Source organism: Zootoca vivipara, chromosome Z (genome assembly GCF_963506605.1).
Source record: "Zootoca vivipara chromosome Z, rZooViv1.1, whole genome shotgun sequence".
Taxonomy (NCBI): domain Eukaryota; kingdom Metazoa; phylum Chordata; class Lepidosauria; order Squamata; family Lacertidae; genus Zootoca; species Zootoca vivipara.
The window spans coordinates 44589203-44612425 of record NC_083294.1 but is presented as its reverse complement, the minus strand read 5'-3'; the positions used below and the strand labels follow the sequence as shown (position 1 = coordinate 44612425).

The following is a 23223-nucleotide window of genomic DNA, read 5'->3' as shown; positions in this document are numbered from 1 at the left end:
ACAATATTATTAATATTAATACCAGTTACTAATATTATTTGCTACTGAATATTACTTAATATTATTACTTGAATTGATTGATTAATATTAATTAATAGTCCACATTAATGCCGTTATATATTAATATTAACCAACATTATTATGGATTAATATTAATATCATTGTTTAGGAATAGTTCATATTTTAAATATTATTAATTTTTTTAAGGGGGAGAGATGTCACAAACACAAGATCGATATGAAGATTCGTGTATTGGCATAAATTTGCATATACATTTCACACTTTCTACATAGACAATCTCAGGTCGAATCTACACCGATATAATTTCCATATATCTATACATATATAGTTTTTATTATGTATAATATATACAGACACGTAAAAAAAAGAGGGGGGGTTCTCTGTGTCCAGGGGGAACCCAAAGTCATCCAGCCGAACCCCAGGCAGGGCCAATCATTGTGGTGGGCAGCGTCATCTGACCGTCTCCCGGCTTCCTTATTTCCTTTGCCCCTCCATTTTTCCGTTCTTCCTTCCCTGTTTCCTTCCTTCCTTCCTTCCTTCCTTCCTTCCTTCCTTCTTCCCTCTCTCCCTTTCTCTGTCCTTCTTTCCTTCCTTCTTCACTTCATCCCTCCTTCCTTTTCTCTGTCCTTCCTTCCTTCCATCCTTCCGCCCTCCCTCCCTCCCTTTCTCTGTCCTCCATTCCTTTCTCCCTCCCTCCATTCCCCCCCCCGTTTCCTACCTTTGTTCCTTTGTCCCTCCTTCCTTTTCTCTGTCCTCCCTCCCTCCCTCCCTCCCTCCCTCTCCCATTCATCCCTCTCTCCCATTCTCTGTCCTTCCTTCCTTCCTTCCTTCCTTCTTTCCTTCCTTCCTTCCGCCCTCCCTCCCTTCCTTCCTTCCTTCCCTTTCTCCATTCCACCCCCGTTTCCTACCTTTGTTCCTTTGTCCCTCCTTCCTTTTCTCTGCATAGCTGCCAAGTTTTCCCTTTTCTCGCGAGGAAGCCTATTCAGCATAAGGGAAAATCCCTTTAAAAAAGGGATAACTTGGCAGCTATGTCTCTGTCCTCTCTCCCTCTCTCCCTCCCTCCCTCCCTTTTTTCCTTCATCCCTCTCTTCCATTCATCCCTCTCTCCCATTCTCCTTCCTTCCTTCCTTCCTTCCTTCCTTCCTTCCTTCCTTCCTTCCTTCCCTTTCTCCATTCTTCCTTCCCTGTTTCCTACCTTTGTTCCTTTGTCCCTGCTTCCTTTTCTCTGTCCTCCCTCCTCCCTCTCCCATTCATCCCTCTCTCCCATTCTCTGTCCTTCCTTCCTTCCTTCCGCCCTCCCTTCCCCCTTCCTCCCTCCCTCCCTCCCTCCCTTCCTTCCTTCCCTTTCTCCATTCCACCCCCGTTTCCTACCTTTGTTCCTTTGTCCCTCCTTCCTTTTTTCTGTCCTCTCTCCCTCCCTCCCTCCCTTCTTTCCTTCATCCCTCTCTCCCATTCATGCCTCTCTCTCATTCTGTCCTTCCTTCCTTCCTTCCTTCCTTCCTTCCTTCCTTCCTTCCTTCCTTCCTTTTCTCCATTCTTCCTTCCCCGTTTCCTTCCTCTGTTCCTTTGTCCCTGCTTCCTTTTCTCTGTCCTCCCTCCCTCCCTTCTTTCCTTCATCTCTCTCTCCCATTCTCTGTCCTTCCTTCCTTCCTTCCTTCCTTCCTTCCTTCCTTCCTTCCTTCCCTTTCTCCATCCTTCCTTCCCCATTTCCTTCCTTCCTTATTCCCTTCCTCCCTTCCTCTCTTCCTGACCTTCCTTCCTTCCTTCTTTCCTCCCTCCCTCCCGCCATGGGACAGTCCTGTGCCAACCTCTGCGGTGTCTGGTGTCCCCTGACCGCGCCCCAGCTTTCACATCTGAGGGGTTGGACTACATGACCGCTGGGATCCCGCCGACGAAGCCGAGGGCACCTCAGCCCTCTGCGAGAAAATCCCTGCCCTCTGCCTTCACCAAAGAACAGCCAGCTCGTCACATTTCCCTCAACTTCCTTACTTTGCTTCCAGCGCTGTCAAGAGGCGCGTGGGCTCCTCGCCCGCCTGCCTGGCGGCGGACTCCTCCGCCGCCTTCGCCAGGGCGGCGTAGTTCCTCGCCACCTCCTCCACCTGGGCTAGCAGGGCCCGCCGCTGCGCCTCCTTGCCCGCCGCCGCCGTCTCAGCCAACCGCGCCAGCACCCGGAAACTCCCGGCGACGGCCGGCAGCAACTGCGCCGGGCTTTTCTCCGTGATTGCCACCTGCCGACAGGCGGCCCGCAGCTCCCGGAAGGCCAGCGCCAGCTCCAGCGGGCCGTGGTCCGTCACCGTCGCCCCGTTCCCCGCGGCCGCCGCACATTGCCGCAGGGCACCCAGGAGTCGCTCGGCGTCGAGCCTCACCGCCGAGAACCCCCCAGGGAAGGTGTACTCCCGCCCGCGAAGCTCCCGGATGCGTTCGAGGCCCGATGTCGCCCGCAGGTCAATCTCCTGCGTCCGGGCCGCGGGGTCCGGGATCGGCGGCGCCGAGTAGCACAGCTCGTCGGCCTCGTCGTCACCTCCCCGCGCCGAGAAGCAGGAGCGGACGGAGCAGCAGCCCTCTCCGCCCTGCGCCAGTTGCCGCGGGCACACGTCCTCCGGGAAACATGGTGCCGGGTCGCCCTCTTCCGGGACGGCCCCTTCCCCGCTGGCGCAGCGCCGCAGCTTCTCATAGCGGGGCCCTTCTGCCGCCACACACTCGGTCCCCAGGCAAGAGGCATTCTTTTCCGCATCTCTCGGCTCGGGGCTGGCCGAGCGCACCCGAGGACTTGGGAATCCGTGCGCCGCCCGCTCCGAGCAACTCTCCCTCCCTCGGTAGTCACACCACGACACAGCGGGTGCTGTCAGAATGGGGCTGGCGCCCGGGGCCGGGCAACCGCAGACCCCCGGGCCCGGACCCTTCAGGAGCTGCTCCAGAAACTCCAGTTCGAATTGCTTCACTTTCCGAAGCTGCGCCCGGCGCTCGTCCGTCTCCCGCTTGAGCCGTGACGGGAAGGTGGCCGAGAAGAGCTTCCGAAAACAGAACACTGGCCGGGGTGCCCGGGGCTGCGCCGGTATCTCCAGATCCTCTCGGTGCGGTGCCGCCTCGGGTTCGAGATCTGCCGCTTCCCGGGCCGGGGGAACCGTCGTCTCTCTCCGGATCCTCTCCGTCGGCGCCTGACAGCTCTCCGTCTCCGGGGGACGCTTGAGTTCGGGGTTCAAGGGGCAAGGCTGCACGCTGGGGTTTGGTTTGGCCGGTGATGACCTTCTGGTCTTCACCTGCGAAGCGGGCGCCCCGCAGCCTCGCAGATGGAAAGATAGCTCCTTCCGGGCCAGGAAGCCGTCTGGGCCGACCCGCTGCGCCAGAAAGTAAGTGGCGTTCGGGGAAGCGTTGGCATCGCGACCAGAGTCAGGGTCGAGGGCAGCCAGCACGATGAGACCTGGAGGAAACACAAGGGGCGGGAGCATTAAGGATGTTGGATAATACGACTAATAACAATAAAAGGTAAAGGTAAAGGGACCCCTGCCCGTTAGGTCCAGTCGTGACCGACTCTGGGGTTGCGCGCTCATCTCGCATTATTGGCCGAGGGAGCCGGCGTGCAGCTTCCAGGTCATGTGGCCAGCATGACAAAGCCGCTTCTGGCGAACCAGAGCAGCACATGGAAACACTGTTTACCTTCCCGCTGTAGCGGTTTCTATTCATCTACTTGCACTTTGACGTGTTTTCGAACTGCTAGGTTGGCAGGAGCTGGGACCGAGCGACGGGAGCTCACCCCGTCGCAGGGATTCGAACCGTCGACCTTCTGATCAGCAAGTCCTAGGCTCAGTGGTTTAACCCAGAGCGCCACCTGGGTCCCTAATAATAACTACTAATAATAACCCTATCTCTAACTCCTATCGCTATCTTGAACCCCTACCCCAACCCTAATAATAATAATAAAAGTTATTCTTTCTACTCTGCCCATCTGGCTGGGTTTCCCCAGCCACTCTGGGCAGCTCCCAACAGAAAAATAAAACACAGTAATCTATTAAAAGCCTTAAATGATAATGATGTTGGTAATCCTATAACTAATCCCTGTCCCAGGGGGTGGGCTCGGCGCCTTCGTCAATAGAATCATGGTAAATTGGACGAACTCCCGTCCTGAAAAGATGGATTTCCTTCTGTCCTTCCACCCTTCTTTCTTTCTTTCCATCTATCCTTTCCTCCTTTCTTCTTTCTATCCTCCCATCCTCCTATCCTTCCATCCTTCTTTTTTCCTATCCTTCTATCCTTCATAGAATCATAGAATCCTAGAGTTGGAAGAGACCACAAGGGCCATCCAGTCCAACGCCCCTGCCAAGCAGGAAACACCATCAAAGCATTATTGACATATGCCTGTCAAGCCTCTGCTTAAAGACCTCCAAAGAAGGAGACTCCACCACACTTCTTGGCAGCAAATTCCACTGTCGAACAGCTCTTACTGTCAGGAAGTTCTTTCTAATGTTGAGGTGGAATCTTCTTTCTTGTAGTTTGAATCCATTGCTCCGTGTCCGCTTCTCTGGAGCAGCAGGAAACAACCTTTCACCCTCCTCTATATGACATCCTTTTATATATTTGAACATGGCTATCATATCACCCCTTAACCTTCTCTTCTCCAGGCTAAACATACCCAGTTCCCTACGCCGTTCCTCATAAGGCATCGTTTCCAGGCCTTTGACCATTTTTCTTGCCCTCCTCTGGACATGTTCCAGCTTGTCAGTATGCTTCTTGAACTGTGGTGCCCAGAACTGGACACAGTACTCCAGGTGAGGTCTGACCAGAGCAGAATACAGTGGTACTATTACTTCCCTGGATCTTGACGCTATACTCCTATTGATGCAGCCCAGAATTGCATTGGCTTTTTGAGCTGTTGCATCACACTGTTGACTCATGTCAAGTTTGTGGTCTACCAGGACTCCTAGATCCTTTTCAACATGTACTGCTCTCAAGCCAGGTGTCTCCCATCCTGTATTTGCCTTTCATTTTTTTGGCCCAAGTGTAGTACTTTACATTTCTCCCTGTTAAAATTCATCTTGTTTGCTTTGGCCCAGTTGTCTAATCTGTTCAGGTCATTTTGAAGTGTGATCCTGTCCTCTGGGTATTAGCCACCCCTCCCAATTTGGTGTCATCTGCAAACCTGCTCAGGATGCCCTCAAGCCCACCATCCAAGTGATTGATAAAGATGTTGAATAAGACTGGGCCCAAGACAGAACCCTGTGGCACCCCACTAGTCACTTCTCTCCAGGATGAAGAGGAGCCATTGATGAGCACCCTTTGGGTTCGGTCAGTCAGCCAGTTACAAATCCACTAAATGGTAGCATTGTCTAGCCCACATTTGACCAGCTTCTTTACAAGAATATCATGGGGCACCTTGTCAAAGGCCTTGCTGAAATCAAGATAGGTAATGATTATCAATGATGATAATCCTATACCTAATCTCTATCCCAGGGGGTGGGCTCGGCGCCTTCTTCAATACCTGTGGCCGGGGACGTCGGCCCATCCTCCGCCTCCGCTAGGGCTTCCAGGGCCTGCAGGGTGGAGACCAGCGCCTCATCGAGATCCCGGGCTCGTTCCTGGACCGCCTGGGACCCTGGCGGCACCGCCTCAACAAAGGTCACTGGCAGCTGGCCCCCAGTTTCCTTGTTTGGCGCCCTCCGCCGGTGCCGGGGGTCGTCCTCGTCGGAGCTGTTGTCCCCAAAGCCGGGCGGCGGCGCTGCAATAGCCAGGGCGGTGCCGGGGTCATCCTCGTCGCCTTCGCTGCCCGGCGGCGGCAGCGCCATCAAGTCCAGGCCGGCGCGACCGAGGCTCCGTCCAGGGCCGTCCACCGAGCGGGCTCGGGCACGCCTGGCGCCGCAGCAGCCCTCACCCTCGGCACCCGGAGTTTCAGCACCGGGTCCGACTTGGTCCTGGGCCGGGTTTCCCCGTCGCAGAAGATCCGGTTCTGGTTGAGGTCGGGGCGGCGGCAGCGGCGGGGCAGCTCCAGCGGCGTAGCGCGGCGGTTGCCGGCGGCGCTACGGTTCCCAGCCTCCTTCTCTCGGCCTGGAAAAGGAGAGAGAGAGAGAGCGGAGGGTGAGGATGGTTGACCGTATAGTCCAACCCCCTGGACCCGGGATGGAAGGAAGCCGTCCTGGGGCCTGTATCGAACCCGGAACCTCCCGCATGTCTGTAGGGCATTCGTATTTTCTGCACATAAATGTATTTTTATTACATAGCTGCCAAGTACCCCGTTTTCCCGGGAAACTCCCGTTTTTACTTACCTTTTCCCAGTGGTCCCCCGTATCACTTCGTCTCCCGTTTTTCTCCGTTATTTTCTCCTGCCGGCGGCCATTTTTTTCTGATTTGCACTTCTATGGGCACCAAAAATCTTCTATGGGCTTCAAAAGTCGCATCTACGCATGCCCGGAAGTGCATAGACGCAACTTCCGGTGTCAGCGGCGGCCATTTTTGGTGCCCATAGATGGGCCGAGCGACACCGGAAGTTGCGTCGACACAACGTCCGGTGTCACAGGGCTGCCGGTCCCGGATTCTGCAGTCCGGGACTTGGAAGGTAAGTATTATTATTATTATTATTATTATTATTATTATTATTGATGTCTCTATTCTCAGCGGAGAAAAGGAAAAGCATGATTGCAGCTTTTTTTGTTGTTATTTAGGATATGCTTATTTTCATCGGAGAAATATAAGATGATGATGACGATTTAGATTGTCGCTTTTTAATTGTCGTTGCGGTTAGGGACCCAGGCTTCCCTCAATCTGGGATTTTATCCCCTCTGGAGAGATTAGGCATCTCAGCTGGTTGGAATTTTCTGAGCTTTGAAATGTACAGTGGTGCCTCGCTAGACGAATTCAATTCGTTCCACGCGGGTCTTTTCTTATAACGAAAAATCCATCTAGTGAATCCCATAGGAATGCATTGAAATTTTTTTTGAATTTCTTTTTTGCCCATAGGAACACATTCATTGAATTTCAATGCATTCCTATGGGAAACCACGATTCACTAGACAAATTTTTCGTAAAATGAATTCATCTAGCGAGGCAAGCTCCGCTCGAAAAATCCTTTCGTTAAGCGGAAATTTCGTTAAGCAGGGCATTTGTTAAGCGAGGCACCACACTACCTCTCTTGGTCATGGGAGGCAGTATATAAATTTTAATTCTAATAATAATAATAATAATAGTATTCATATTAATGTTTAAATAATATAATTCAAATGATGTATCTGGGACCTCCTGGATGTATGCCGGTAGATAGGTAAAGGTAAAGGGACCCCTGACCATTAGGTCCAGTCGTGACCGACTCTGGGGTTGCGCGCTCATCTCGCATTATTGGCCGAGGGAGCCGGCGTATAGCTTCCAGATCATGTGGCCAGCATGACAAAGCCGCTTCTGGCAAACCAGAGCAGCACATGGAAACGCCGTTTACCTTCCCGCTGTAGCGGTTCCTATTTATCTACTTGCATTTTGACGTGCTTTCGAACTGCTAGGTTGGCAGGAGCAGGGACCGAGCAACGGGAGCTCACCCCGCCACAGGGATTCGAACCGCCAACCTTCTGATCAGCAAGCCCTAGGCTCAGTGGTTTAACCACAGCGCCACCTGGGTCCCATGCCGGTAGATACATTCAATTAATTAAAAATAAAATAAAATAATAATTAAAAAAAAAAAAGTAGCATAGCAAAACATAGCATGTTGTTGTTGTTTAGTCGTGTCCGACTCTTCGTGACCCCATGGACCAGAGCACGCAGGCACTCCTGTCATGCACTGCCTCCCGCAGTTTGGTCAAACTCATGTTCGTAGCTTCGAGAACACTGTCCAACCATCTCGTCCTCTGTCGTCCCCTTCTCCTTTCCCAACATCAGGGTCTTTTCCAGGGAGTCTCCTTCTCCTTGTGCCCTCCATCTTTCCCAACATCAGGGTCTTTTCCAGGCCAGGGAGTCCCCTTCTCCTTGTGCCCTCCATCTTTCCCAACATCAGGGTCTTTCCCAAGGATTCTTCTCTTCTCATGAGGTGGCCAAAGTATTGGAGCCTCAGCTTCACGATCTGTCCTTCCAGGGAGCACTCAGGGCTGATGTCCTTAAGAATGGATAGGTTTGATCTTCTTGCAGTCCATGGGACTCTCAAGAGTCTCCTCCAGCACCAGAATTCAAAAGCACCATTTTTTTGGCATAGCACAGCATAGCATAGCATAGCATAGCATAGCATAGCATAGCATAGCATAGCATAGCATAGCATAGCATAGCATAGCATAGCATAACATAACATAACATAGTTACAGGTAGGTAGCGGTGTTGGTCTGAGTCGAAACAAAATAAAAAAATTCCTTCAGTAGCACCTTAAAGACCAACTAATTTTTTATTTTGGTATGAGCTTTCGTGTCCATGCACACTTCATCAGATGCCATAACATAACATAACATCAAGAAGAACAATTTTCTCAGTGAAAAAATGTAAAATCATTACTGTTGTTTTGTTGTTGCTGTTGTTATTTAGGATATGCCTATTTTCACAGGAGAAATTCTTATTCTTATTCTTATTTAGAATGGATTGTCCCTTTTTTCATTGGAGAAATGTAAGAGTAAATTTAATAATAATAATAATAATAATAATAATAATAATAATAATAATAATAGGGACCCAGGCTGGCTTCCTTCAATTCGGGATTTCATCCCCTCCAGAAAAACCCGGCATTTCGTCTGCTTGGAATTTCCCTTCCTTGGGAACGTACCTGCCTTGGTCGTGGGAGGCAGTGCGACGGGGAAAAGTGTCCTCCTGGAGTCGGCCAGCAGGTGGCAGTAGCCGGAAATGAGGCCAGCGAAATTGGTAGCTTCTGGCCACTCCATCAGAAGCACCAGCGGCTGGGGAGAAAAGTAGTATTGGAATCATAAAATCATAAAATATTTATCTCTATTTTTATTACATTGGAATAATAGGATTATACAATATTCTAGTCTGTTACTATGTTCTTATTATTCTCATCATAATAAAACCCAAATATTATTTAAATAAAAATCTGATTTAAATGGGGGGGGAATCTGATTTGTGAAGAAAAATAATTAAAATCCTATTTAAATCTGAATCTGAATTAAATCAAATAATCCAATATAAATTGAAAGAATCATATTTTAAAATGTGCTTTAAATTAAAAACCTGATCTAAATCCAAAAGTCTGTTTCTTTGAATGAAAAAATCTGATTTAAATAGAAGATTTTTTACTAAATAAAAAAATGCGATTTAAATCAAAAACCAAATTTAAAAATTAAAAATCTGATTTAAGTGAAGAAAAATAATTAAGATCCTATTTAAATCTGAATCTGGATTAAATCAAATAATCCAATATAAATTGAAAGAATCATATTTTAAAATGTGCTTTAAATTAAAAACCTGATCTAAATCCAAAAGTCTGTTTCTTGGAATGAAAAAATCTGATTTAAATAGAAGATTTTTTTTTTACTTTTTGATTTAAATCAAAAACCAAATTTAAAAATTTAAAATCTGATTTAAATCAAAAACCTGATTTAAAAATTTAAAAATCTGATCATTTTTTTTGAAAATATATATATATATATATCTCCGAGCAACAGAATGGCCCCCAGGCGGCTCTCCAGCCTGCCCACCTTGGCGTCCACAATGGCGGTCTCCACCCTTGCCACGCCTGGGTTCTCCCGGAAGAGTTGGACCCTGCTGATCTGGCTGAATTCGCATAAGACAGTGGTCAGGTTGGTGCGGAGGTCGATGACGTGGCTCACGCCGTGGCGGGGGCCGACCAGGAGGGTGGGGGCCGCGTCTTGGCCATCCTACGAGAGTCAGAGTAGTCAAAGCTGGACCGGGAAGCCAGAATATGGACCCGGAAGTGAACCAGAGACCAGAGCTCAGAACCGAAATCCAAGCCTAGCCGAACTGAACTGGACTGGACTGGACTGAACTGAACTGAACTGAATCAGGAACCGGAAAAAAGTACGTTTCCGTGCACAATTCAAAGTGTTAGTGCTGACCTTGAAAGCCCTAAATGGCCTCAGTCCAGTTCAGTTCACTTCAGTTTTTATTACAGCAAAAGCCAGCAATACAGAATAACATAATTCCAAACGAAAGAAAATCATCAGCTATAACAACACCATAAATAAAACAATGCCTCGGTCCAGGATACAGTGGCGCCTCGCTTAACGAATGCCCTGCTTAACGAGATTTCTGCTTGACAAAAGGATTTTTCGAGCGGAGGCTGCCTCGCTAGACAAATGCGTTTTGCGAAAAATTCGCCGAGCGAATCACGGTTTCCCATAGGAAGGCATTGAAATTCAATTAATGTGTTCCTATGGGGGGGTGGAGGTTGTTTTCTGCTGCTCCAGAGAAGCGGACACGGAGCAATGGATTCAAACTACAAGAAAGAAGATTCCACCTCAACATTAGGAAGAACTTCCTGACAGTAAGAGCTGTTCGGCAGTGGAATTTGCTGCCAAGAAGTGTGGTGGAGTCTCCTTCTTTGGAGGTCTTTAAGCAGAGGCTTGACGGGCATATGTCAAGAATGCTTTGATGGTGTTTCCTGCTTAGCAGGGGGTTGGACTGGATGGCCCTTGTGGTCTCTTCCAACTCAATGACTCTATGATTCTAATTTTATTATTTATAACCCCCCCCCCACTCTAGGCGGCTCCCAACAAAGGACATTAAACTTTACAGGGCTGCCTTCAGATGTCTTCTAAAAGTCAGATAGTTGTTTATTTCCTTGACATCTGAAGGGAGGGCATTCCACAGGGTGGGTGCCACCACCAAGAAGGCCCTCTGCCTAGTTCCCTGCAACTTGGCTTCTTGTAGCGAGGGAACCGCCAGAAGGCCCTCGGTGCTGGACCTCAGTGTCCGGGCAGAACGATGGGGGTGGAGACGCTCCTTCAGGTATACTGGACCGAGGCCATTTAGGGCTTTAAAGGTCAGCACCAAAACTTTGAACTGTGCTCGGAAATGTACTGGGAGCCAATGTAGATCTTTCAAGACTAGTATTATGTGGTCTTGGCGGCCGCTCCCAGTCACCCGTCCAGCTGCCGCATTCTGGATTAGTTGACCTTTAAAGCCCTAAATTGCCTCGGTCCAGTATACAGTGTCGCCTCGCTTAACGAATGCCCCGCTTAACGAGATTTCCGCTTAACAAAAGGATTTTTACAGCGGAGGTTGCCTCGCTAGACGGATTCGTTTTATGAAAAATTCGTCTAGCGAATCGCGGTTTCCCATAGGAATGCATTGAAATTCAATTAATGCGTTCCTATGGGCAAAAAAAATAATCCCAAAAAAATCCAATGCATTCCTATGGGATTCGCTAGACAGATTTTCCGTTATAAGAAAAGACCCGTGGAACGAATTTAATTTGTCTAGCGAGGCAACCACTGGACCTGAAGGAGCGTCTCCACCCCGGACACCGGGGTCCCTCTCCCGAGGGCCTTCTGGCGGTTCCCTCCCTGCGAGAAGAGAGGTTATAGTCAGAGGGCCTTCTCGGTTGTGGCGCCCGCCCTGTGATCTCAAGGAAATAAGCAGCTATCCTATTTTTAAAAGACATCTGAAGGCAGCCCTGTTTAGAAAAGCTTTTAAGATTTAATGCTGTATTGACTAGAGGTCTGTCTTGTCACGTTGCGTGGGATCAATTCCAATCCGTTACCTCCGAGGATGTGGACAGGCTGCTTGGACGAGTGAAACCAACCACCTGTCTCCTTGATCCTTGCCCATCCTGGCTTATAAATGTGAGCCGGGAATGGGAGCCTTCCCAGACCCGCTGAAAGAGGCGGTTATTAAACCACTTCTTAAAAAACCGTCTTTAGATGCGGCCCATATGGCCAACTATCGCCCAGTCTCAAATCTTCCATTCCTGGGCAAGGTGATTGATTGAGCAAGGGGTTGCTGAACAACTCCAGGCACGCCTGGAAGAAGCGGACCATTTGGATCCCTTCCAGTCGGGATTCAGGCCTCATCATGGGACTGAAACTGCCTTGGTCGCACTGGTCGATGATCTCCGGAGAGCTAGGGACAAAAGGTGAGAGCTGTTTCCTAGTTCTGCTGGATCTCTCAGCGGCTTTTGACACCATCGACCATAACCTCCTTCTGGACCGTCTAGAGCAGTGGTCCTCAACCCCCAGGCCACGGACCGGTACCGGTCCGTGGATCAATTGGTACCGGGCCGCCCAAGGAACATTTAAATACAATTAAATTAAAATTTTTAAATCAAAACAATCTAAATAAAATATAAATAATCAACGTCCCCCCCTCAGCGGGCCGCGGTAAAATTATCAAACGTTGACTGGTCCGCGGAGATAAAAAGGTTGGGGAGCACTGGTCTAGAGCACTTGGGAGCTGGGGGCACTGTCATACAGTGGTTCCGCTCCTTCTTCCTGGGCCGTGTTCAGAAAGTGGTGGTGGGGGATGAGTGTTCAGACCCCTGGGCTCTCACTTGTGGGGTGCCTCAGGGTTCTGTCCTCTCCCCCATGCTTTTTAACATCTATATGCAGCCGCTGGGAGAGATCATCAGGGGGTTTGGGCTGGGTGTTCATCAGTATGCGGATGATACCCAGCTCTACCTCTCTTTCAAATCAGAACCAGTGAAGGCGGTGAAGGTCCTGTGTGAGTGTCTGGAGGCGGTTGGAGGATGGATGGCGGCTAACAGGTTGAGGTTGAATCCTGACAAGACAGAAGTACTGTTTGTGGGGGACAGGAGGCAGGCAGGTGTGGAGGATTCCCTGGTCCTGAATGGGGTAACTGTGCCCCTGAAAGACCAGGTGCGCAGCCTGGGAGTCACTTTGGACTCACAGCTGTCCATGGAGATGCAGGTCTATTCTGTGTCCAGGGCAGCTGTCTATCAGCTCCATCTGGTACGCAGGCTGAGACCCTACCTGCCTGCAGATTGTCTCGCCAGAGTGGTGTATGCTCTGGTTATCTCCTGCTTGGACTATTGCAATGCGCTCTACATGGGGCTACCTTTGAAGGTGACCCGGAAACTACAACTAATCCAGAATGCAGCAGCTAGACTGGTGACTGGGAGCAGCCGCCGAGACCACATAACACCGGTCTTGAAAGATCTCCATTGGCTCCCAGTACGTTTCCGAGCACAGTTCAAAGTGTTGGTGCTGACTTTTAAAGCCCTAAACGGCCTCGGTCCAGTATACCTGAAAGAGCATCTCCACCCCCATCGTTCTGAGGTCCAGTACCGAGGGCCTTCTGGCAGTTCCCTCGCTGCGAGAAGCCAAGTTGCAGGGAACCAGGCAGAGGGCCTTCTCGGTGGTGGCTCCCGCCCTGTGGAATGCCCTCCCATCAGATGTCAAAGAGAAAAACAGCTACCAGATTTTTAGAAGACTTATGAAGGCAGCCCTGTTTAGGGAGGCTTTTAATGTTTAATAGATTATTTTATTTCATTTTTCTGTTGGAAGCCGCCCAGTGGCTGGGGAGGCCCAGCCGGATGGGTGGGGTACAACTAATAAATTATTATTATATAAAGCCCAGAACCTAGAACCGGAATCCAGAAACTGGAAACCAGAAACCCGAGCTAACCGAACTGAATTGGAAACAGAAGCAGGAACTGGAAACCGGAAACCGGAAACCCAGAATATGAGCCTGGGAATCAGAAAACAGAACCCCTGGCACCAGAATCTGAGCCCTGAATCGGAAATAGAAAACGAAGCAGAACCTAGAACCCCCTACCATCCCGACGGTCTGGAAGATGACACCAGAGAAGGTGGGCAGCCGGTCGAGGAGACGCAGGTACTGGAGCTTGGCCCGGGTGGGGGAGACCTGCGAGGAGAGAATCGGGGCCCCTTGGGGTCATCCAGCCTGACCCTGAGCTCGAGGTGGGGGTTAGGGTCCCACCCCAGGGGTTAAGAGTCCCACCTGGGAGCTGCGCCGCTGGTGAGCCTTCAACTGCTGCGAGAGCGACCGGCGCAGGTGCTTGTCCTTGGTGGCCAGCAACAGAGAGGGAGGCAAGAAGGGCTCCAGACCCCACTCCTTCCTGGGGAGAAAGAGGAAACGCAGGCACTCCAACTTCCTTCCATCCTTCCTGCCTACCTTCCTACCTACCTTTCTCTGTCCTTCCTCCCTCCCTTTGTTCTTTCTCCATTGTTTCCCTCCTTCCTTTCTCTGTCCTTCCCTCCCTTTTTCTGTTTTTCCTTCCTTGTTTTCCTTGTTGCCTTTCCTCTTCCTCCCTCCCTCCCTCCCTTTCTCCGTTCTTCCTTCTGTTTCCTTCCTTCTTTCTTTCCTTTGACCCCCCTCCCTTTCTCTGTCCTCCCTCCCTCCCTCCCTTTCTCCTTCCTTCCTTCCAGTTCCTCCCTTCCTCCTTCCTTTCTTTGTCCTTCCTTCCTCCTTTCCTTTGTCCCTCCCTCCCTTTGTTCTTCCTTCCCTGATTCCTTCCTTTCTTCATTCCTTCATTCCTCCCTCCCTTTCTCTACCCTCCCTCCCTCCCTTTGTTCTTTCTCCATTGTTTCCCTTCTTCCTTTCTCTGTCCTTCCCTCCCTTTTTCTGTTTTTCCTTCCTTGTTTTCCTTGTTGCCTTTTCTCTCCCTCCCTCCCTCCCTTTCTCTGTCCTTCCTTCCTTCTTTCCTTTGTCCCTCCCTCCCTTTGTTCTTCCTTCCTTTGTTCATTCCTTCATCCCTCCCTCCCTTTCTTTATCCTCCCTCCCTCCCCTTGTTCTTTCTTCATTGTTTCCCTCCTTCCTTTCTCTGTCCTTCCCTCCCTTTTTCTGTTTTTCCTCCCTCCCTCCCTCCCTTTCTCCATTCTTCCTTCCGTTTCCTTCCTTCTTTCTTTCAAAGGGAGGGAGGGACAAAGGAAAGAAGGAAGGAAGGACAGAGAAAGGGAGGGAGGGTCGAAGGAAAGAAAGAAGGAAGGAAACAGAAGAACAGAGAAAGGGAGGGAGGGAGGGAGGGAGGGAGGGAGGGAGGGAGGGAGGGAGGGAGGAAGGAAGGAAGGAAGGAAGGAAGGGGAAAGGCAACAAGGAAAACAAGGAAGGAAAAACAGAAAAAGGGAGGGAAGGACAGAGAAAGGAAGGAGGAAAACAATGAAGAAAAACAAAGGGAGGGAGGGTAGAGAAAGGGAGGGAGGAATGAAGGAATGAACAAAGGAAGGAATCAGGGAAGGAAGAACAAAGGGAGGGAGGGACAAAGGAAAGAAGGAAGGAAGGACAGAGAAAGGAAGGAGGAAGGGAGGAAATGGAAGGAAGGAAGGACAGAGAAAGGGAGGGAGGGTCGAAGGAAAGAAACAGAAGGAAGAACAGAGAAAGGGAGGGAGGGAGGGAGGAAATGGGGAAGGAAGAATGGAGAAAGGGAGGGAGGGAAGGAAACAAAGAAGGAAGAACAGAGAAAGGGAGTGAGGGTGCAGGAACAAGGTTTGGTCCGTTTGACCTTCAGGGTTCCCCCCCCAGAACTCACTCACTCGACGTTTCTGAGTGCCACCTTGTGGCCGGGACAGGTGGCCGAGACGGTGATGTAGATGTGGAGCGCCGTCAGGACCAGGAGTGACTGTGGATCGGGATCGGCGCCAAACCGCTCCCGGATGACGTCGTTGCGGCTCTGGAGAGGGAAGGAGAAGCATCGCCTAGTGGTTACAGCGAGGGGGCTGGGAAGCGGCACCTAGTGGTTTGTGAGTTGTAAGCATTGCCTAGTGGTTAGAGCCATACCTACCAAGTTGCTGTCGGAGAAATAATTGACCGGACCGGGAGTAGCAGACCGGAAGTCGCACTGCAGCCATTTTGGAACTGGGCGGAGCATGCTCAGAAGTGACTTTTGATGCTGCTTTGCCCAGTTCCAAAATGGCTGCTGCGCCAGAATAAACCGGGGGGAAAAAATTCTGTTTTTTCAGCTAGGAACAGTGGGAAAACGGGGATTTCCCGGGGAATACGGGAGACTTGGCAGCTACCAGTATGGTTAGAGCAAGTGACTAAGAAGACTAGTGTGCTGGAACTAGTGCTTACCCACAGAAATAATATAATAAATTTATACCCACCCTTTTGAGGGGCAACGAGGACCACTAGGTGGAGCAGGGAGGATTGGGACCCTCTAGCCACACATTCACACACACACACACCCCCACTGACCTGGATGTAGAGGTATTCAAAGGCAGCGGCGTCTTGCCGCAACAGCTCGGCAGGGTCTTTGGGGTAGAAGCTGACCCGGAAAAGGCACCTCATGCCTTGGTAGTGGGTCCGTTGAACGACCTGGGGGGAGGAAGGAGAGCTCTGACAAGGGGGGTGGGCTAGATGACCCCCTGGGGTCCCTTTCCCCCATCCATCCTTGTGGGATTTGGGAGAAAGAGAGGAAGGATGAAGAAAGGAGGAGGGAGGGAGCAAGGAAAGTTTGTGTGTGAGAGAGAGGAGAGAGAGAGAGAGATTGAGAGAAGGAAGGAAGGAAGGAAGGAAGGAAGGAAAGGGAGGGAGGGATGAAGGAAGGAAAGAAGGAGGGAAAGAAGGAAGGAAGGAAGGTGAAAGGGAGGAAGGAAAGGGTGAAAGAGGGAGAGAGAGAGGGAGAAAGAGAGTGACAAGGAAGGAAGGAAGGAAGGAAGGAAGGTAGGTAGGGGTGAAAGAGGGAGAGAGGGAGCGAGAGAGGGAGAGAAGGAAGTAAAGAGAGGGAGAGAGGAAGGAAGGAAGGAAGGAAGGAAGGAAGGAAGGAAGGAAGGAAGGAAGGAAGGAAGGAAGGAAGGAAGGAGAGGGAGAGAGGGACAAAGGAAGGAAAGAAGGAGGAGGGAAGGAAGGAAAAAGAGGGAGAGAGGGATGAAGGAAGGAAAGAAGGAGGGAAAGAAGGAAGGAAGGAAGGAGAAAAGGGAGGAAGGGTGGGGGGAGGAAAGTGTGTGTGTGTGTGTGTGTGTGTGTGTGTGAGAGAGAGAGAGAGAGAGAGAGAGAGGAGAGAGAGAGAGAGAGAGAGAAGGAAGGAAGGAAGGAAGGAAGGAAGGAAGGAAGGAAGGAAGGAAGGAAGGGGTGAAAGAGGGGGAGAGAGAGGGAGAAAGAGAGTGACAAGGAAGGAAGGATGGAAGGAAGGAAGGGGAGAAAGAGAGAGGGAGAGAAGGAATGAAGGAAGTAAAGAGAGGAAGGAAGGAAGGAAGGAAGGAAGGAAGGAAGGAAGGAAGGAAGGAAGGAAGGAAGGGGAGAGAGAGAGGGAGAGAAGGGAGGAAGTAAAGAGAGGGAGAGAGGAAGGAAGGAAGGAAGGAAGGAAGGAAGGAGAGGGAGAGAGGGACAAAGGAAGGAAAGAAGGAGGGAGGGAAGGAAGCAAGGAAGAAGGAAAGAGAAAGGGAGGGAGGATTTCAGAGCTCTGGTAGAGGGGTTGGACTAGATGACCTCCTCTGTGGCTCCCTCCCAACTCACATGGGCCAAAGGCTGCTTCTCCTGGAGGAGGAGAAACTGGTGGCTCCGCTCGGGGCTGCGGTATTCCAAGACGAGGGAAAAATGCTCGATCCGCCGCAGGGAAAGGCGATCCTGGAGGGTTGACATCACGTCCTGGTAGGGGTGAGAGAGGAGCATTTTTTTAATTTATTTTTTTACAGAAAGGTTCAGCCTTGTTGGCACCCCCCCCCCCCCCTTAATATTGACAATCGGAGGAAGCTTTCCTTTTTGGAGAATCATTTTGACTGCTCTATTCAAAAAGACTGATTTTGGTTCTACTCTTAGAAATACATAGACCGATAATTATCAAACGATGTTGAGGTTTAATAAGTTAACGGTTTCTATTTGGGCAACTGTTTTGCTCTGCCGGAAGGAGAAAAAGATTCATTTCCTTAAGAACAACTACTGTATTTAACTCAAAACAATAACGTGATAGCATATGTATCCATGTGGTAAAACAATTTTTTAAAAAGGACTGTGTCCTTATTTATTGATGTTTTAAGCATTACGATGTATCAAGAATTAGGAATGTAACTTAAATACGGTAGAATGAAATACAGTAAATAAAAAAAATAGAATGTAACTTAAATACATTCCTTTGGACTAGAATGTAATTTATGATAGAAAATCTCTAGAAATATTCCCCCCCCCGGAAGCATTTTACAACGTCACTAACCACTAGGCGTTGCTTCCTAGCCCCTGGCTCTAACCACTAGACCCTGCTTCCCTTCCTACCTTGACGGTGGTGCGGCTATCAAAAGTGAAGGACTTGACCTGCCGTTTTCGAGGAAAACCTTCAGGACGTTGGGGATGAGGAGCAAGGCTTCCTTCTTCAGCATCTCCTGAAAAGCAAAGGCTGCAGACTAATAATAATAATAATAATAATAATAAACAACTACCCGACTTTGAGAAGACATCTGAAGGTAGCCCTGGTAGGCAAGTTTTAAGGTTTGATGTTTTATTCTGTTTTTATTCTGTTTTTAATCACCCAGCTGGATGGACCAGGTATAAATAGAAATAAATTATTATTAGAATCATAGAATCATAGAGTTGGAAGAGACCACAAGGGCCATCCAGTCCAACCCCCTGCGAGCAGGAAACACCATCAAAGCATTCTTGACATATGCTGTCAAGCCTCTGCTTAAAGACCTCCAAAGAAGGAGACTCTGCCACACTCCTTGGCAGCAAATCCCACTGCCGAACAGCTCTTACTGTCAGGAAGTTCTCCTAATGTTGAGGTGGAATCTTCTTTCTTGTAGTTTGAATCCATTGCTCCGTGTCCGCTTCTCTGGAGCAGCAGAAAACAACCTTTCTCCCTCCTCTATATGCATCTTTTAATATATTTGAACATGGCTGTCATATAACCCCTTAACCTTCTCTTCTCCAGGCTAAACATACCCAGTTCCCTAAGCCGTTCCTCATAAGGCATCGTTTCCAGGCCTTTGACCATTTTGGTTGCCCTCTTCTGGACACGTTCCAGCTTGTCAGTCTCCTTCTTGAACTGTGGTGCCCAGAACTGGACACAGTACTCCAGGTGAGGTCTGACCAGAGCAGAATACAGTGGTACTATTACTTCCCTTGATCTAGACGCTATACTCCTATTGATGCAGCCCAGAATTGCATTGGCTTTTTGAGCTGCTGCATCACACTGTTGACTCATGTCAAGTCTGTGGTCTACCAAGACTCCTAGATCCTTTTCACATGTACTGCTCTCAATCCAGGTGTCACCCATCCTGTATTTGTGCCTTTCATCCCCCCCCCCCAAAGTGTAGTACTTTACATTTCTCCCTGTTAAAATTCATATTGTTTGCTTTGGCCCAGTTGTCTAATCTGTTAAGGTCATTTTGAAGTGTGATCCTGTCCTCTGGGGTATTAGCCACCCCTCCCAATTTGGTGTCCTCAAGCCCATCATCCAAGTCATTGATAAAGATGTTGAATAAGACTGGGGTATTAGCGATTATTATTATTATTATTATTATTATTATTATTATTATTATTATTATTATTTACTTATACCTCGCCCACCTGGCCGGGCCTCCCCAGCCACTCTGTGCGGCACATTAGCTCTCTCCAACAATCCCAAAGAGGTGTTCCAGAACTTTCCAGAACTCACCGGCTCCGGCTCCGAGAAGCGCACCTTGGCGGGGTTGGACCTCAGCCTGGCCTTCTTCGCGGCACTGATGAAGGCTGACTTGGGCGACTGGAAGGGGAGAAGGGAAAAAATGGATCTTGTGGGAGATCTCAGCTGGAAAAGCAGATTCCCGACTTGCCGGGGGTGTTGAGATGGATGACCCCCCGGGATCTCACCTGATGGGTTTGCAGCACGGTGAAGACGGCAGACTCCTTGGTGCTTCTGCGGTGGAAAGGAACAAAGAAGACGTTTAGGGCTTCCTTGAGATTCCTGCCTCTCCGGGGGGTTGGACTGGATGACCCTCAGGGGGCCCCAGCTCCAGAAAGAATCCAGGGATTTGTAGAGGAAGCAGGAAGCGCAGCTCTTAAATTTCAGAAGGGTCACCCGGCGTGTCTCGAACCCGCTTCCTTCTTCCTCACCTCACAATTTCGATGAATCTCTCGCGGGCGACATCGCTCACGTCTTCGTCGCCAATGGCCCAGATCTGATCCCCGGGAAAGAGTTTGTCCTCCGAGGGTCCGCCTGCCAAAGGAAGGGGCAGCTGGTGTCTGTCGGGAGGGGGGGGGGAGAGAGACCCTCAGGATCATCTAGTCCAACCCCCTTCCAACTCGACGACGATCTGACGCAGAGATTCGTCTCCGGAATCCTCACCTGCCACCACCGAACGCACCACCACCGGCCTCTCGCCGCCGGCCACAAAGCCAAAGCCTCCGTCTGGGTGGCGCAGGATCGTCACCTGTCGGAAGGAGTCGGAAGGCGGCGGGCCCCATTCCATAGCACCCCAGCTTTCCTTTGGCATCGCATCTCCAGCGGCAGGAAGAGAGAGGATTCCAGGGTGCAGGGAGGGAAGAATCCTTTCCTCGGGTCAGGATCCTAATGGCATGCCAGCAAGCTTGCACCTTTCTGTAAAAAAGGGATTTGATGATTCTAGAAAAAGAAAACCTAACCCCTATCCCTAACCCCTAACTCAGGGGTCAGCAAACTTTATCAGCAGGTCCACGGTCCCTCAGACCTTGTGGGGGGCCGGACTATATTTTGGAAAAAAAATATGAACGAATTCCTATGCCCCACAAATAACCCAGAGATCCATTTAAAATAAAAGGACACATTCTACTCATGTAAAAACATGCTGATTCCAGGACTGTCCGCAGGCCGGATTAGAAGGCGATTGGGCCGCATCCGGGCCCCGGGCCTTAGTTTGGGGTCCCCTGCCCTAACCTCTAACCCCTAACCCCTATCCTTAACCCCTACCCCTAACCCCCAACCTCATCCCTAACCCCCAACCCCTGTTCCTAACTCCTATCCCTATCCCTAACTCTTAACCCCAACCGTACCCCTAACCCCCAACCCCTATCCTCAACTCCTAGCCCTAACTCCTAACCCCAACCCTACCCCTAATCCCCATCCCCTATCCTTAACCCCTAGCCCTAACCCCTAGCCCTAGCCCTAACTCTTATCCCTATCCCTATCAGCGCCGTCTTAAGTGCTCCCGGCGCCGTGGTGTGCCGGATCCTCGGGCGCCCTCCCGCCCCGTTCCGGCGCCCTCCCACCCCATTTCCCAGCACGGTGGGCGGGGTGGGCGGGTGGGTCATTGGGACACAACTTTTCCACAAAAGGCCGCCCAAATAATGCAAACATAAATGTCCAGGTAAGGCTCTTTGAACATTCAAAATAGAGCTCAAAGATTGCTTTTTAAAAATTGTAATTAATAGCATTTCAGCCGCTGTTTGCAGTCGGCCCTTGGGATCCAGGAAAATCCCGGCAGCAGCAGGGCCCTGATCCTGTCTCAGAGGAGGAGACCCCCTACTCACTGTGAATGGCCTCCTCTTTTCTCCTGTCAGAAAGAGGGGGTGGGAGGAGAGGGGGAGGAGGGAGGGAAGAATTCAGGAGCTGCGTGATCCGAATATGAAAAGAATTGGCTGCTGGCCTGGTCTGAGAGAAAGGGATGGGAAGAGAAAGAGGAGAGGGATAGAGGAAGGGAGATGAGAGAGAGAGAGAGAGAGAGAGAGAGAGAGAGAGAGAGAGAGAGAGAGAAGGAAGAATCCAGGGAGGGAGAGAAGAGAGGGATAGAGGAAGGGAGATATGAGAGAGAGAGAGAGAGAGAGAGAGGGAGGGAGGGAGGGAGGGAGAGAGAGAGAGAGAGAGAGAGAGAGAGAGAGAGAGAGAGAGAGAGAGAGAGAGAGAGAGAGAGAGAGTCAGAGAGTCCAGGGAGAGAGAGAAGAGAGGGATGGAGGAAGGGAGATTTGAGAGAGGAATGGAAAGCCAGAGAAAGAAAGTAGAAAGAGAGGAGGAGGAGGAGGAGGAGGAGGAGGAGGAGGAGGAGGAGGAGAAGAAGAAGAAGAAGAAGAAGAAGAAGAAGAAGAAGAAGAAGAAGAAGAAGAAGAAGAAGAAGAAGAAGAAGAAGAAGAAGAAGAAGAAGTCCAGGGAGGAAGAGGGAGGGAAAGAGAGAAGAGAGGGATAGAGGAAGGGAGATTTGAGAGAGGAATGGAGAGCCAGAGAAAGAAAGAAAGAAAGAAGAGAGAGAGAGAGAGAGAGAGAGAGAGAGAGAGAGAGAGAGAGAGAGAGAGAGAGAGAGAGAGAGAGAGAGATGATGATGATGGAGGGAGAGAAGGAGAAAGAAAGAGAGGAGAAAGGGGGAAGATGGGGAAGGTGGGGAAGAGAGAGAAGGAGTCCAGGGAGGGGGGGGAGGGAAAGACAGAAAGAGGGGGGGAAGAGAGATAAAGGAAGATTTGAGAGAGGAATGGAGAGGAAGAGGAAGGAAGGAAGGAAGGAAGGTGATGGGGAAGGTGAGAAACAGGGAGGCCTGAAATTCATCTGGCATCGACATGACCTGTTTTTGACATCCTAACAACAACAACAACAACAACAACAACAACAACAACAACAACAACACAGTAATAATAGTTCCTCTGACCTACCAATCTTGTAACTCCATCAGTGGTCCATTCCCACCCTATGATTATTCTCCCCTTCTTTCCTCCCCCCCCCCATCTCTCCTCTCCTCTAATTTCATCCCTCTCTCCTTCGATACCTTCCTCTCTCCTTCCTAGGAGGTCGGGTGGAGATTCCTGGAAACGGACCATTCGCGGAGACAGCGATCATAAGAGAGCGTGGTTCCCCCAAACCCCGAGGTCCTTTTCACACGTGCTATGGCCAGCGGGTCAGACTGGATGACCCCTGGCTCCCTTCCCAGCCGACCATTCCATTCGCCGCGCAATCGCTGGTGCCGGGAAAAGGCTCGAAATGGACTTACCCGCTTGGTGCGTGGGTCGTTTTAAGGAGGACTTTGGGGGGCATCCTGTCCCCCATCTGCCCCAATGGGGGTCCCCACGCCCCATATTCGCCCCACAACCGTCGCCATCCGTCGCCACCCAAAAGCACCAGGCAAGATGGGGCGTCGGGACCGTTGCACCCCCTTTTGGGAAGGCTAGGAGGGGAACCAGAGGTATTTGCCCGCTTGGGGGGGGACACCTGCCCCCCCAAACTGCCCCCTTCGTCGGGGCCGCGCATCCTTCGAGAAAAGGGGGGCAGGAAGAGGGATGGAGCCGTTTTGGGGGGCATTAGGAGAACATGGGAGCCCCTCGACCTGCTCCGTCGGGAACCCCCTCCCCAGTTGTGTTTTTTTTTCAGGGGGTCGCGGTCCTTACCGGAACTCAATGCGGCCCCCCGAAACCGGCCCGGCAAGACGAAGAGGGACAGCTCCGGCCGCGCCTGCGCACTCGCGGCGCTGGTTGTCACTGCAGCAGACGGGA

At 50.5% G+C, this 23223-nt stretch overlaps 1 protein-coding gene across 1 annotated transcript; it reads right to left on the bottom strand.

The window, feature by feature from the left end:
* Positions 1–1698: 1698 nt before the first annotated feature.
* On the bottom strand, positions 1699–23182 carry LOC132591542 (FERM and PDZ domain-containing protein 3-like). Its single transcript, XM_060270584.1, is given in 17 exon segments — positions 1699–3491; positions 5505–6032; positions 6119–6155; positions 8650–8870; positions 9630–9809; positions 13684–13818; positions 13870–13987; positions 15402–15538; positions 16063–16182; positions 17323–17454; positions 18076–18116; positions 18119–18182; positions 19454–19540; positions 19648–19693; positions 19891–19993; positions 20123–20374; positions 23119–23182. Coding segments are annotated over 16 exon segments (3582 nt in total). The 5' UTR covers positions 20271–20374; positions 23119–23182; the 3' UTR covers positions 1699–2006.
* Between the last annotated feature and the right edge of the window lie 41 nt (positions 23183–23223).